This window comes from Trichoderma harzianum (genome assembly GCF_003025095.1).
Source record: "Trichoderma harzianum CBS 226.95 unplaced genomic scaffold M431scaffold_2, whole genome shotgun sequence".
Classification (NCBI taxonomy): domain Eukaryota; kingdom Fungi; phylum Ascomycota; class Sordariomycetes; order Hypocreales; family Hypocreaceae; genus Trichoderma; species Trichoderma harzianum.
In genome coordinates this window covers 2,576,822-2,590,354 of record NW_020209250.1, presented here as the reverse complement: position 1 = coordinate 2,590,354, position 13,533 = coordinate 2,576,822, and the positions used below count along the sequence as shown (strand labels likewise).

The window sequence follows — 13,533 nt, the reverse complement described above, 5'->3', positions numbered from 1 at the left end:
CCATCAATTTTTCTAATTATTTCTCCCGCTGGCAACCACATAAACCCCCCATTTCGTCGTGAGTTGGCAACCCCCTGCTCTCTGGTCATAAAAGAAGAAGAAGGGTATGCATCGTCAATCTCGTAATCATCCTCAGTCTTCGTCGCTTTGGGCAGCAGAGCGAGCGCCATTTGCTTCTCTGGCCGCGCTGGAAATGATCTTGATACGAGTTCCGCTCGGTTGCGGGGTGCTTCCGTTGCCAGAAGGCGCCGCTGATCCTGCCTTGCCACCTTCTTCCAACTCAAGAAGCTCTGGGTGTGCGTCCAACTCCTCCTGGTATTTCTGGGTGAAGAATTCCTATTTTCAAATCATTAGTTTCTGATATGCCAAGTGGCTCCTCTGTTCAACTTTTGACTTACATCCATTGTTTTAGCATCCTGGTACAGGATGCTACCATCTTCGTTATATGTTTGGCAGTTGCGTATCAGCAAGTCAAAGTCCTTGCGAAGGTCGCTTAGGCAGTTGTACTCCTCCTTCTTGATACGCGTCTGAATGTGATTCATGCAGATGGGGTTTTGAATAATCACATAGTAATCAGCATACTCGCGCTTCGGAGGCAACTTGACAAACGGTCCGATAATGAGACGCTTCCCGGCATCGGATTCATCATCCTCCGCCGGCGGCTCGATGTCGTCCACTTCCAAGTTCATTAGACTGTCGTAGAGCGCCCGCAAACTCTTTTGCAGAACCTCTCGTTGCTGCGCCGACATCCGAGCATCAGCGTGGGCAGCAGACTTGCTGGGCCGTCCCTGAGGGCCGCGTCGCTTCTTCGTAGGAGGTTCGTCATTCTCTTCTTCTGCCTTTCGCTTGTCATTCTTGCTACCAGGCTTGCGGCCCCTCTTCTTGGGCGTCTCGACTTCTTCCGTGCTGGCGCGGCTGGCTGAGGGTGAGTCGTCAACCGAGTTGACCATGGATTTCTTCAGCCTGTTGGCCTCTCTCTTGTCCTTGCGGGCTTGCTTGCGTGCCGCGGCCGCTTCTGGAGAATCCTCGTCATCATCCACAGCCATTAACCATTGCTCTTCTGTTAGGCCGTCGTCGTATTTCACCTTGGTACGCTCACGAGCGCCACGACCAAGAATAACTTCTTCAGCATCATCTGAGATGGGATTGCCTTCGTTGAGGTAAATATCCGGCAGCTCATCTTCACCCATTAGTCGAGACTTTCCTTTGGGACCGCCATAGACAGGGTCCTTCTGCCTTTCATCGTCCAACTTTTGGAAAACCACAAGCTCATTATCGTTACGAGCGAGTAACATGTTGAGCTCTTCGTCTTCCATCTCCTCTTGTTCGCCAGACTCGGCCATATCCGCAGTTTCCAGCAAAGTTCGAAGCATGGCGTCTCGATCAGTCTCAGAGGATTTGTTGTCGAAACGACCTGCCTGAATGACTTTGCCATCCATGTCCAGCTTGAACCTAGCGCGTTCCAGAATCTTCTCTTCAACCGAGTTGGAGCTGATAAGACGCAGAATTCGCACTTCGTTCTTCTGACCGATACGATGAGCACGATCTTGAGCCTGTAAATCCTGATGAGGGTTCCAGTCAGAGTCGTAGATGATAACGGTATCGGCCGTTTGCAGGTTAAGACCCAGACCACCGGCACGAGTAGACAGCAAAAACAAAAAGTATTCAGAGCCAGGCGCATTAAAGTCTCGGAGGAGATCAGAACGCTCATCAGATTTCGTTGTACCATCCAAACGTAGATATTTGTAGCTCCGGTAACGAAGATAGTCTTCCATGATGTCCATAATGGCCGTCATCTGGAAGAACATCAACACACGATGGCCGGTCGCCTTGTACTTGGGTAGAATTCGATCTAGCAGTTCGAATTTACCCGCCGTTCTCCAGAGGAGGTCGTTGCTGATGTTGAGAGGGTTCATGACATTCTCGACCACATCAAACACAAACGGATGGTTGCAAAGCTTTCGCAGCTGCATAATCATGTTGCTCAAACCGCGAGCACCAGTCTTGCCGCCCTTGCCATCGCTGACAACCAGCTTGTTGTGAGTAACCATCTGCTTGTACAGCTTGGACTGCAGCGCCGAGAACTTGCACTTGATGACCTTTTCGGTCTTGTCGGGTAAGTCTTTCTCGACATCCTTCTTCAGACGACGCAGCAAGAAGGGTCGCAGGACCTTGTGCAGACGTCGAATGACGAGAATCTGCTCTTCTTCAGTGAGCTCCATCTTGTCCTGGCCACCAGTGTTGGCAAAGGGAGTGTTGAACCATTCATCAAACGTCTTGACAGACTTGAAAATGTTTGGCAGGACGAAGTTGAGCATGGCCCACAGTTCAGAAAGGTTGTTCTGAAGAGGAGTACCAGTGAGAATCAGACGGAAGCGCGTGGTGTAGTACTGCTGAATGGTGGCGCTGAGCTTGGATTGCGTGTTCTTCATACGATGACCTTCATCGATAATCATGTGGAACCACTTGATCTTGCTGAGGATAGGCCGATCCTTGATAATGTACTCGTAAGTAGTCAGGAGGACCTGGAATCGACCCTGTCGAATCTTTTCCTGCTGCAGTTTACGGGTATTGGGGGGACCCTTGTACACGACGCGAGCTACGGACGGGGCCCACTTTTCGAATTCGAGATTCCAGTTGGTAAGAGTACTCAATGGAACAATCACCAAGTAGGGTCCGCTCTGCTGCTTCTGCTCAATCAGGTAGGTGATCAGACTGATGGTCTGGATCGTCTTTCCGAGACCCATTTCGTCTGCAAGGATACCATTGAGGTTGTTGTTATATAGGGATATCATCCACTGCAGACCCTTGATCTGGTACTCCTTCAGTGTACCTCCAACCAGGATGCTGGCCTGCTGGGTAACCTCTTCGCGAATGCGATGCGCAACAGCGTAGTAGTCAATCTTCTTACCGCTGTCTTCTTCGTCAAGTTCGCTCTCTTCCTCAACAAAGGTGCCCGCATCGGTACCATAGGTCTCGGCGGCTTGGCGCTGCTGGGCCTTAACCGACGACGCAAGCTGGTGCAAGAAGCCATCGGTCTGCTTGAGTAGATGCGTGATACGAGTATCCTTGGCTTGGTCGAGCAGTTTGAGATAGGCCTCCTCATCGTTGGCCTTGAGAGCCTGCAGACGCTGCTTAGCTGTCCTCTCGATGCGCTTCTGCTCTTCCTTTTCAATGTTGAAATGGTGTGAGTACATGAGCCTGCTGAGTTTGTGCGACTTGTTCTTCTGGGCGGCCGCGGTCTCGGTAATCTCGGCACGATGGTTGTAAATAGCCCGAAGGAAGTCGTTGTGCTTCTTCTTTTCGCGGTTTTCGCGAGCATCACGCTGCTGCTTCTCGAGCTTCTCTGTAATGCGAGCCTCGCGGACATTCTGCTTCTTCATACGACGGTAGTTTGTCCGGTTAGTCGTCATAGCCAGGTTATCGTAGTGCATCATCTGGCGGGCAATTTTCTCGCGAAGAGCCCGCTGTTTGGCGTACAAGGCCAAGCTCTTCATTTCAATGACGGCCTTGACCTTTACGGAATCATCAACCTCGACATTCTCCTTGGTGGTGTCCCAGTGGGCAATATTTGCAGGCAGATTTTTCAATTCCGAGTATCGTTGGCTCATGCGGTTGAAGACGACAACTTCTCTTTCATACCGCAGATGGTCGAAATCAATGCCTGTCGGGAAGACACCTGGAATAAACCATCGGTTCTTTCGCTGTGCATGATCAAAATACTTGATAGAGGATCGAATCATGCTAGTGCCATATGGTGATTTGACAGTCTTGTAGGTATGTGGCTTGGGAAGTAAGAGCGAGTCGTCTTGAGTAGAAGGCTCGACACCATTTGGCGTAGACTTGGAAGCATCCGAGCCAGGTTGGGGAGTCTTTGATGAGGCCGGAGTTGGAATCGAGGACGAGGTGCCAGCTTGGCGTAGTTGACGCTGCTGGAAAATGGCTTGTTGGAGCTGCATAGAGATGCCGGCGTTCTTGCCGAGAAGCTTGAATGCATGAATCTGCTGTCTAAGCAAGCCCAGCTGCTTTTGGGTGAAGTGGCTCGATGATGAACCGGAGCTTGATGGCGGAGGGATGCTCGGGGCAGCGGCAGTAGGTGCATTCAGGTTAGGCGCCGCAGTCGTCGCTCCAACGGCATTTGGCGCAGCCTGCGTCGTTTGGGGCCCATTCTGCTGCGGGCGACCCGGGTGAACACCATTGAGAGTGCCATTGGCAGCATTGGCAGCGGCGTTTTGGGCGTTTTGAGCATTCTGTTGCATCTGCTGCTGAGCCTGGATGTACTGCTGCTGGGTTCGTCGCATGTTGTGTTGCTGCTGAAAGTTGAGCAGGAACTGTGAGGCTTTCACATACTCGGGGTCGGATGGCGGGATGCCCTGTTCTTTCATTTGCTTGAGTTTCTATCCCAAAGATGTTAGCTTTGCGCCTAGGAAGAACACATGGTAACCAACGCGAGATAAAACAAGTATATATAAGAGTCAAAAAGTAAGAAGTAAAAAATAACACGCGCGTGGCTGCATACCTTAAAGACCTCTTCGGCCTGTTGCTTGGTCGCCCCGGCAGGCATTGGCGCGCCCGGGAGCTGGACAGCGGGCGGAATCTGTACTGATGCCATGGTGGTGTGTTGTGATGGAGTTGGGCCAAGAGCCGTTTAACCTGTCGACACCCCAATATGTATCTCGATGGTAATCCACCTATAAACAGTGCATAGCGAGGAGCGAGTGTGTGAAAGTCGTGCCCGGCGTGTGCGAGGCTGGCGTGGTTGTTGCTGTTGTTGCGACTCGGTGTTGGATGTCGAAGCAGAATCAAGGATACCGGGGAAAAAAGTTGCAGGCGGCGCGTCAAACCGGGCAAAAGAAAATGGCACGAAGGTGAAGAAAAAAGACAATGCGCGGCGAGTGGCGTCGTAGAGACAAAGTCACCGGTTGGTGAGACTGCGAGTTGGGCAAAGGAAAAAGTGGAAAAGAGTCAACGGTCAAGATCCAGGTCGTGGGAGGTTGCGGCAACGACAGCCTTGCGACGCTCTTAGACGCGGACGTGGGGGATCTCGAGGCGAGCGAGAGTTCAACCGCAGGCCAAGGGGGCTCCGAAGCAGATGCGAAGAGAAAAAAAAATCCTGCCCAGGGGGAGGCGCGGCGCGTCGGATCGGGTGCCGCAGGCGTGAGCGGCGTGCAAAATCGCGTGAAACACGAGGTTTGCGACGATTGGAGATGGACGCCGATGGTTTGCGAGGGGACCTGGCGATTTTTGGGATGCGCGCGCTGGCTGATGATGGAGTGGTGAAGACACAACTGACAAGATTCGGCGTGATGGCTGGTGCGGTTCTGGCGCGGCTGACCACAGTACATTTGAGCACGATGCCTGCGCACGCCTCAGGCTGGGGCTGGGGGGCAAGCCGGGAAGAGAATTTCGCATTAGGTAAAGAGGGATTCTAGGCCTCACGTGATGGGCTGCACGCTATTACTCACGGGAATAAGAGAATAAAGTGGGGCTCAGGAACAATGCTGAATGATAAAGAGAGAGCAGCGAGATCAATGAATGCTTTATAATGGCTTCTGGGTACCTGCAGTACTCTTTAGGTCTTATCAATAAATAAAATATGGATACACTGCTATAGATAGATGGGCAGTGATTGAAAAGATGGCTATAGATAGATCGATAGATAGATGAAGGCGCCCAATAGATGAACCTTTGATTAGGTAGGTATACGTTACGCTTACAACACACAGAAGCCGTCTACCGCTTCGCACGCTTCCTGTCTGGACCCTCCTCTTCATCATCGCTCAGCTCGGCATACTGCGTCTCTGGCTGCGTCTCTTTCCACGCCTTGGTAAACATGGGGTCGCTCTGGGCCTTGTCAGCATACTTCAGCAACGCTTCACGGGGATCCTCGTGCAGCATCTTGGCCAGAGGAATGTTTTCCGCAATGTGCCGTTCGTCTGGCTGGCTCTTTTGAAATGGCGTTTGCAGTGGCACCTCAGGCCGTCGGGGATCCTTGGACTTGCCAGTACCCGTGACTCCAGCCTTGCGCGAGCCCTGCATGGCCCCGGGCGTGACAATGGAGTCACCCGAGATACCGACGTTCTGGTCCATTGTAAACTCGGGGTTGTCGTCAATGTGACGTTTCTTGGGCGCTCGCGACATGACCTCTACAGCACCGCGGCTGGACATGGACGGGTTGTACAAGACGTGCGTCTCGGCGTTCGCTGAGCCTGTGACAATCTGGTTAATCTTGGGGTGCCAATCCACAGCAATCAAGGCTGATCCTGGCGTTATCGGAGTGACATGTTCTGGCTGCAGATTGCCAGGGTTGAGGATGTGGAGATGGCCCGTGGCCGAGCCGGTGATGATGCTGGTGGAGTTTGGTGAGTATCGAATATTGCTCGTGGGGTAAATGTCTGAGGTGGACAAGTGCGACACCGTGACAAGAGGCTTGTCAAACTTTCGAGTGTCCCAAAGCTTAATGAGATCGTCACCGCCCCTCGTAACAACCATGCGGCCATCAGAGGAAATGTCAATACCGCTTGTCCACGTCTGGGGCTTGTGTGCTTCTCTGATCTCGCCGGCAGGCCGGGTAAATGGCCCGTTACCGCCATACATGACCAGCGATCCATCCAGAGCAGCGCCGATTAGCACATTGCTTCCCTGGGCAGAGGCCTTCCACGCGACGGCAGTCATTTTAGTCCGGCCAGCTGAGCCCGCGGCCTTTGATTTGAAGACTATGACATCTTTTTGTGAACGCTTGTTGTTAATGTCCCATATTCGTAGGGTGCTGTCAGTCCCTGCCGTGACACAGAGATTCTTGTCGGTAGGATGCCAAGTGCCGGTGGTGATTTCGGAGATGTGGCCCTTGGTGTTGTGCATATCCCGTAGGTACATATCACCCTTGACAAATTCTGTCAAGATATCTCCATCTCGTGATATTATTCTTGCCTGTGGGTGGGCGCATACACAAAGCAATGCGCCGCCCGCCAACGGGTTGAATTCAACAAGGTGAACTGGATGGGCCTCGGCACTGGCAGCTGTTCTCTTAGATACAAACGGGTCGATACTGCGGAATGCGCGAAGCGTTGTCGGCGTCATCGACGCGAAATCGTGGAGCTTGACGGTACAGTCTAGAGAAGCAGAAGCTAATCTCCCACCTGCAGGGTCTAGAGACACGGTGGTGACGGCGCGTTCTTGAGTCTTGAGGACAAGCTCATGCGATACTGGGAATTCATCCTCGTCATCGGATTCATCCGAATCATCGCTATCGTCGTCGTCGTCGCTTGAACCACCCTTATTTTTGGATTGCTGTATCTGTTTCCCATGTCCATCTGTGCCACTTGCTGCCGAAGTCGTGTCCACTTTTCTGCGGCTCCGTTCGATTTGGGCTGCGATGTCCGCCTCTTTTGACTTCTTTCCGAACGAGGTAGGAAGAAACGCCCTCATGGGATCATCCTCAGCCAGCTCCGGGGCCTCGATTTCGTACTCGTCGTCGCTGGCCATGCTGAAAACTCGGAATGTCAAGATAAGAGAGGACAGCAAAGCCGCTTGCGACGGAAGAAAGCAATCTTGGAAGAGGAAAGGGAAGAAAAGAGACGCGAATTGAGAGTGGCAAGTGGAATATAGCAGTGTAGCAGTGAAGTGAGGACGTCCGATGGCTTTAAATGTGTTTGCTTTGAGGTAGGGATTGGGTTCTATGATCTGGCTGACTCAGCTAAACTTGTCTTGTGAAAGAAAAAGCCCAACTCAAAGATATTGTGCAGCAAAGGCTTCGCATGTGGTCGTACCAGCTGTTATTGTTTTGCTGAAAATTAATTATACATTGAAGTCACGCTGTATGCCAATTAGATACTACCAATGAGCCATAATTGAATCATTTGTTCAGCTCATTTGGTGAGCTATAGGTTAGTACCTCGATTAGTTCGGGCAAATCGCAGTACGTCATTGGTTCCACACCGAAGAGAAGGTTCACCGAAATCCGATCTCTGGCGCGTGCCTGCGCGATCGCTTTTCAATCCCCCTCCATTCGACCTCCAGGAACAACACAATGCCGCCGGAGCGCAGTATCGACGAAGATGAAGAGTACGAATCCTCCCAGGATTCCGACTTCGCGCCGGATGACGCGCCCGAAGCAGCGTCTGGTTCCTCAGATTCTGAAGAAGAAGCCGATGGAGCTGCTGGAAAGCGTCGACGGCCGGCGAAGGACGTGAAGACCGACGGAGAAGGGAACTATGATAATTCAGGCGACGAAGCGATAATTGAAAAGGGTCGGAAACGGCAGAAAAGAGCCAAGGCCAAGGGCGAATCCATAGATGACGAAGGCGGCGAGGGCGGCTTAATCAAGACAAGGAGACAACGTGCAGCAGAGTATGCTCCAACCCCACTACGAGTACGATTTGGTATACTGGACATAACTAATAGCCGTATAGAAAAGAAGAGCGCCAGTATGCTGCGAACAGAGGGCCTGTGACGGTAGATATCGATGCTATTTGGGCAGAGATGTTGGCGGGAGGCACCCCGGCCGCTGAACAGCAGAACAACGAAGAAGGCAAGCTAGTCAACGGGAATGAAACTGCAGCCACAAACGAGAATCCCGATTCAAAACAAGATGAATCTGCTATGATTCGCATCAAGCGCACATACAATTTTGCCGGTCGAGTCCACACCGAAGAGAAGCTCGTGGCCCGCGACTCGGCCGAAGCCAAGCTCTACCTCGCTTCGCAAGGCGAAGATGCCTTACCGGATTCACTCCCGATCAACAGACTGACCAAAAAAGCGTTCCGATCAGCTTTTGAGCCCATAGCAGAAGGCATGACCAACCGCTCAGATCTAAACCTTGGGCTAGCGGCCAGGATGAAGGCGGCCAATGAAGCACAAGCGAAGAAGCTCAACACAGTGGAGAAGAGTCGCATGGATTGGGCCGGATTCGTGGACAAGGAGGGCATCAAAGACGAGCTGGCGCTGGCTGGCAAGTCCAAGGATTCCTATGCCTCGCGGCAAGACTTTTTGGCACGGAGCGAGGCCATGCGGGAGGGCGAAGCAAGAAAGGCGAGGGTGGCGGCGCGAGTGTAGGCTGGCTAGAGACATTGGCGTTTGGGATGATACCACGACTTGGGTTTAGGTTTAATGTGTACAATGGCGATTCGTGTATTTACATGTTGGGATAGAAATGGCATACACATCATGACGGGTCTATTACTGCTAGTCTAGCTCGAACACCCTCTTCAGATTAATGTCCTAGGCCCATCCATTACAGCGATCTTTTGTTGAACTGAATTATATTCATATTTTGCAAAATTATACCATACACATTACTCTCATTATCATCAATTAAAGATGTTTCTTTTACTCCTAATATTTAACATTTTTCGTAGTGGAGGTTGGTTCAAACTTTTTTTCAGTATCCTACATATTGGCTAATATGCTTCTCTCCAATCATCAGCAAATCAGGCTTAGGTCGAGTCGTATAACGGTTAGTACAGTCGCTTCACATCTTCGAAAGAAAATGCGGAGCGCGCGACAGACCCGGGTTCGACTCCCGGCTCGACTACGCGATTGCTTTTTGCATTTTTGTCGGTTGAATTGGTGACTTGATGCTGCTCTTGCAGTAGGATGGGTGCATACTGGGTTTTGCTTTTGTGTGCATTGCTCAGTTGCTTTTACGTTGGATTTCATGACCCCTCCTCAGAATAGGGTAGACAGGTTAACATATCAAACTTCAGTGTTCGTCACTAGCAGTACGAAGTATATGATGCAATGTGCTATATTGTCCTTCGGAGACTCGTCTATCAGTACCTATGTATAGAAATCATCTAATAAATAGCAGATATTTGATTTGTGACTTCTATCTCAGCTCTACCGAGTCTTGTGATACCTGAAAGTTGCTATACTTAAAGTTTGCCTCAGCGGCCATACATTTCTAATTATAATTCTAGAACGCACCACAGTTGACACAGCATCGGCCTGCCCGCTGCAAACACTGCATCTGGGTAAACGAGACACATCGATCATCCATGTATCACGACTTAATTGCTAACGTTGTGCTGCCTGCCTGGCTAGTTTGCCTCGTATGCAACAAACCTCGTCTCACTCTTCCATCGCTAATGAACCAGACGTTGACGGCATGACATGACCTCAGCCTCTAGTCTTCATCTCATTCAACATAACCAAAGATTAGATTCAGATATGTTATATCATAAGTTGCAAGAAGATATAACCGCTTGTATCGAATTGCGAGAGTCTCAGTATTGCTATTACTACCTGCTTAAATGACGTATTCCAGATTCGATGCTAAGTGCTATATGTGTGTCTTGAAGAATGAAACGTGCTACTCAGCATCTCCTTCCCGGAAATCACCAGACACAAGATGGTCATTCCTTTCCATCTAAACAGCGTAACCGCCCTTCCAGATACCCGAGTGCTCGGTTGATCGACTAGAAAAAGGCCGGCGAGGGACGCAAACCGAGCCATAGCCATGACATCTTCACATCTCCTACAACCACCACAAACATCATCACCATCATACCTATCTTGATACCTCATAGCACTTACTCCTACAACACTCAGCACAATGTCCTGCATATCAACAACAATTCTCCTCCTCCTCACCACCCTCGCTTCTTCCATCCTCGCCCGCCCTCCAGACATTACCTTCCTCTGCAACGAAATGCCCGAAATCTGCACCAACATGTGCTGGGCCGTCCGCTGCGCCCAACCCTCATTTCCCCAAACATTCTCTCTCGGCCTCACCCCCTACGGATACGGCTCCTCCAACAAAACCAAAACGTCAATCTCCGCCAGCTGCCGCGTCAACGAGCTTTGCGGCACCCAAGGCTTCAACAAAACAGGCCATCGCGGCCTTCCGTACTGCGCCTGCAACGCGTACCCTCTGTCCGTCACCTCCGAAGGCGCTGCATTCCATCCGCTTCCTCAGCCTCATCGTGTCTCGAGATGTGTGCCTGAAGAGGAGCAGTGCCTACAGCGCAGCCAGCTGGAGCTCTTCGCGAAGCGGATGCAGCAACGCAGTGATCAGCAACGCATGCGTCAGCTGTCCATCAACTTTGGCAATCCAGGCGGCATCAAGTACTGCAACAACGACCCCTGTGTCAATGACGGATTCGAGGTCCAGGATGGCCGCGTCTGGAGAAAGAGTCGACGCTCTGAGGAGCGCATGTTTACCTACTACAAGACAAAGTCTGGCATCATCGTCGCCTCGCTTGAAGATGTGGATATGCCGTCGCCGATTATACGCCGTGTGGGGAGTGGTGAACCGGTTCCTCCTAGATTCAGGACTTGGTTTGAACAGGCTCATGAGGAGACGGTGCACATGATGGAGGATACCATCGTCCAGCGACTGTCGGATCAATCAGTTGGTGCTCATCCAGTGGTTGAGTAGACTGTAGGAGAGTTAGTATGGCATCACGTTAGGGGGTAAAGCTTCAGAATAGGGGCAAGGGGAAAGAAAATCATGATTCCTATGTTGCATGCTAAATTCGTGGCGACTTAAAGTATCAGTGCTTCCAATGACCGTCCCGGGGTATCTCAGCTTTCCTAGCAATTGTTCAAAACGCCCATATCCATAAGCAATGCTTTCAAGCCAAATGTCCATCTTCCTGTCCATGCCGCCAAGTGATAGCAGCTACTTGATATGTACCTCCAACGTGTCCATGTCGTCGATACCAGCGTCCTCCATGGTTTGATGCTCCTCCAGTCTCTCGCCATCAAACCAAATGCCCACATCCTTGTCTGATCCAATACTTCTCTGGGTTCGGAATCCAATTATGAGCGTCTCGACTGTAGTTTCTTGCAGCACACCCAGCTTGACCACCTCCATGTCTTTGGCGACGAGCTTGATGCGTAATTTGGCCCGCTTGTCCTCTTGCTCCTGCGTCGGCTCTTCCTCCGATAACTCACCAGCCTCTCTCTTGATACGCATCTCCTCCTCAAGCTCCCACTGGCGGAAACTTTCCACGGTCCATGCTTCCAAAACGACCTTTGTACGCTCGTCCTGTAGACCCCCTTTGCTGTATTCGTTGGCGATGATTTTGCCGTCGCCTTGCGGCCTGATTCCCAGTCCAAGCAGGGAAGAATAATTGTACACCTTCTTCCTCTGCCAGGTTAAGATAATGTCGTCGTCTGTGTTGATTGGTAGCTGTACGCCCTTCCTACGTTGAAGCGCAATCCAACTATCCCGTATCAAGCGAAGCTGTCTGTTAAACTGGTATTTTATATGGGCGACTTTGGTGTTGGGAATATTGGACCTGACCATGATGTCGGCTGCAGCGTCCTTCTTTGCGGTTCTCTCGGAATCCATTTGCATGGTGTCCTTGTCGCGGGCGCGCTGCTCTTCGGCCTTGCGAACGTACTCGCTGAATTCATCGTCATCTTCTTCCACCTCTGCTGTCGTCTGAGTTTCTGGAACAACTTCAAGAGGCTGTGCGCCGATGATACCCGAACCAACGAACTCGACGCTATCGTCCCGTTGGTACGACATATCAGGCCCAGTGGTACGGTCGTTCTCGTCACCGGAGTCGAAGCCATCCTTAGAGGCAGACTCAGAGTCGGAGGCAGATTCAGAATCAATTGAGACTAGCGGCGCACTACTCGGCGTCACAGACTCTTTCCTAGGGCGTTTGCTCGGTGTGTGTATCTTGGAATTTGACCGTATTGACCGCTGCGATGGGGAATCGTTAAAGGGATCATCCAAAGATTCTGCGGCTGACCGGCGTCGTTTGGCTGACCTCGAGCCCTGGCCAGAGTCAACTCTCGAGTGCTTCGAAGGAGGAGGAGTAGCAAGCTCTCTGCTGTTGCAACGTTAGCATGGCCAACGGTATGGCTTGAAAACCAGTGGCAGCAAGGCTTACCTGAAGCCGTCTCCATCCGGCGGTAAAGAGTCGTCTACAGGAGTCGCCTGAACTTCCTCGATCGCACCCGAGTGCTCGTCGGGAGCGTGTGAAGCCTCTTCCTTGTCGGAATCCAAGAGCTGCTTGTCTGCGATATCCGAGAGGCGCCGCTCTTCCTCCGCCTGCTTTTGCTTCCACTTGTTAAGCTTCCTCTCTCTGTCGGCGGCCACGATGGGTGCCATTTCCCTGGACTGGCGGAACAGATCCAGGTCATCGTCACCATTGCTTTCGCTTCGTTTGCTCTCCTCTACGGAGACGGTAGGTTGTGATAGTGGCGCCACATTGCGCAAAGCCGTCGGCTTAAATGGAAGCTTCTTCTTCCTGACCGGTGCGGCAGCGACCTCATCACTCATGGTGGGGAGTTGCTGAAAACCAGATAAAGCTTGAGATAGAAAAATGAAAAGATCAGCAACGAAATGAAGCCGGCAAAAATTAATCGCCGAAACGGCGCAAGAAGATGGATTTGGGGGGAGCTAGCTCTGGAGCTCCTCTGACGATATATCCAATGGATATTCCGCCCTATAAATAGTGTTGTTGCGACAGTGTGATGCGCGCAAGAGGAACGTTGTTTACAGCGCTCGATTGAGGTTTCGGGGCTTTGTTAGGAGAAATCACGGGCGCGTGCACCGCTAACTGGCCCCCGCCGTAT

General features: G+C 51.5%; 5 protein-coding genes and 1 non-coding gene across 6 annotated transcripts; 3 read left to right on the top strand and 3 right to left on the bottom strand.

Moving 5' to 3' along the window:
* Positions 1–132: 132 nt before the first annotated feature.
* Positions 133–4,612, bottom strand: M431DRAFT_478474 (hypothetical protein; the record flags this gene model as incomplete). The annotated part of the gene is made up of 3 exons (XM_024915679.1): positions 133–336; positions 399–4,397; positions 4,520–4,612. The coding sequence occupies 3 exons, from the start codon at positions 4,610–4,612 to the stop codon at positions 133–135; spliced, it is 4,296 nt and encodes a 1,431-aa protein (XP_024779075.1).
* Positions 4,613–5,537: 925 nt separating this feature from the next.
* Positions 5,538–7,657, bottom strand: M431DRAFT_504331 (hypothetical protein). Its single transcript, XM_024918456.1, has one exon. The coding sequence runs from the start codon at positions 7,483–7,485 to the stop codon at positions 5,734–5,736; it is 1,752 nt and encodes a 583-aa protein (XP_024779074.1). The 5' UTR covers positions 7,486–7,657; the 3' UTR covers positions 5,538–5,733.
* A 372-nt stretch (positions 7,658–8,029) lies between these two features.
* On the top strand, positions 8,030–9,054 carry M431DRAFT_74007 (hypothetical protein; the record flags this gene model as incomplete). The annotated part of the gene is made up of 2 exons (XM_024922181.1): positions 8,030–8,349; positions 8,412–9,054. The coding sequence occupies 2 exons, from the start codon at positions 8,030–8,032 to the stop codon at positions 9,052–9,054; spliced, it is 963 nt and encodes a 320-aa protein (XP_024779073.1).
* A 383-nt stretch (positions 9,055–9,437) lies between these two features.
* Positions 9,438–9,532, top strand: M431DRAFT_t40. Its single transcript has one exon. It is a non-coding gene; the product is annotated as a tRNA-Val (tRNA).
* Positions 9,533–10,552: 1,020 nt separating this feature from the next.
* Positions 10,553–11,377, top strand: M431DRAFT_74160 (hypothetical protein; the record flags this gene model as incomplete). The annotated part of the gene is made up of 1 exon (XM_024922200.1): positions 10,553–11,377. One exon carries the CDS (start codon positions 10,553–10,555, stop codon positions 11,375–11,377), a length of 825 nt encoding a protein of 274 aa, XP_024779072.1.
* Positions 11,378–11,620: 243 nt separating this feature from the next.
* Positions 11,621–13,237, bottom strand: M431DRAFT_76523 (hypothetical protein; the record flags this gene model as incomplete). Its single annotated transcript, XM_024922472.1, has 2 exons — positions 11,621–12,785; positions 12,846–13,237. The coding sequence occupies 2 exons, from the start codon at positions 13,235–13,237 to the stop codon at positions 11,621–11,623; spliced, it is 1,557 nt and encodes a 518-aa protein (XP_024779071.1).
* Between the last annotated feature and the right edge of the window lie 296 nt (positions 13,238–13,533).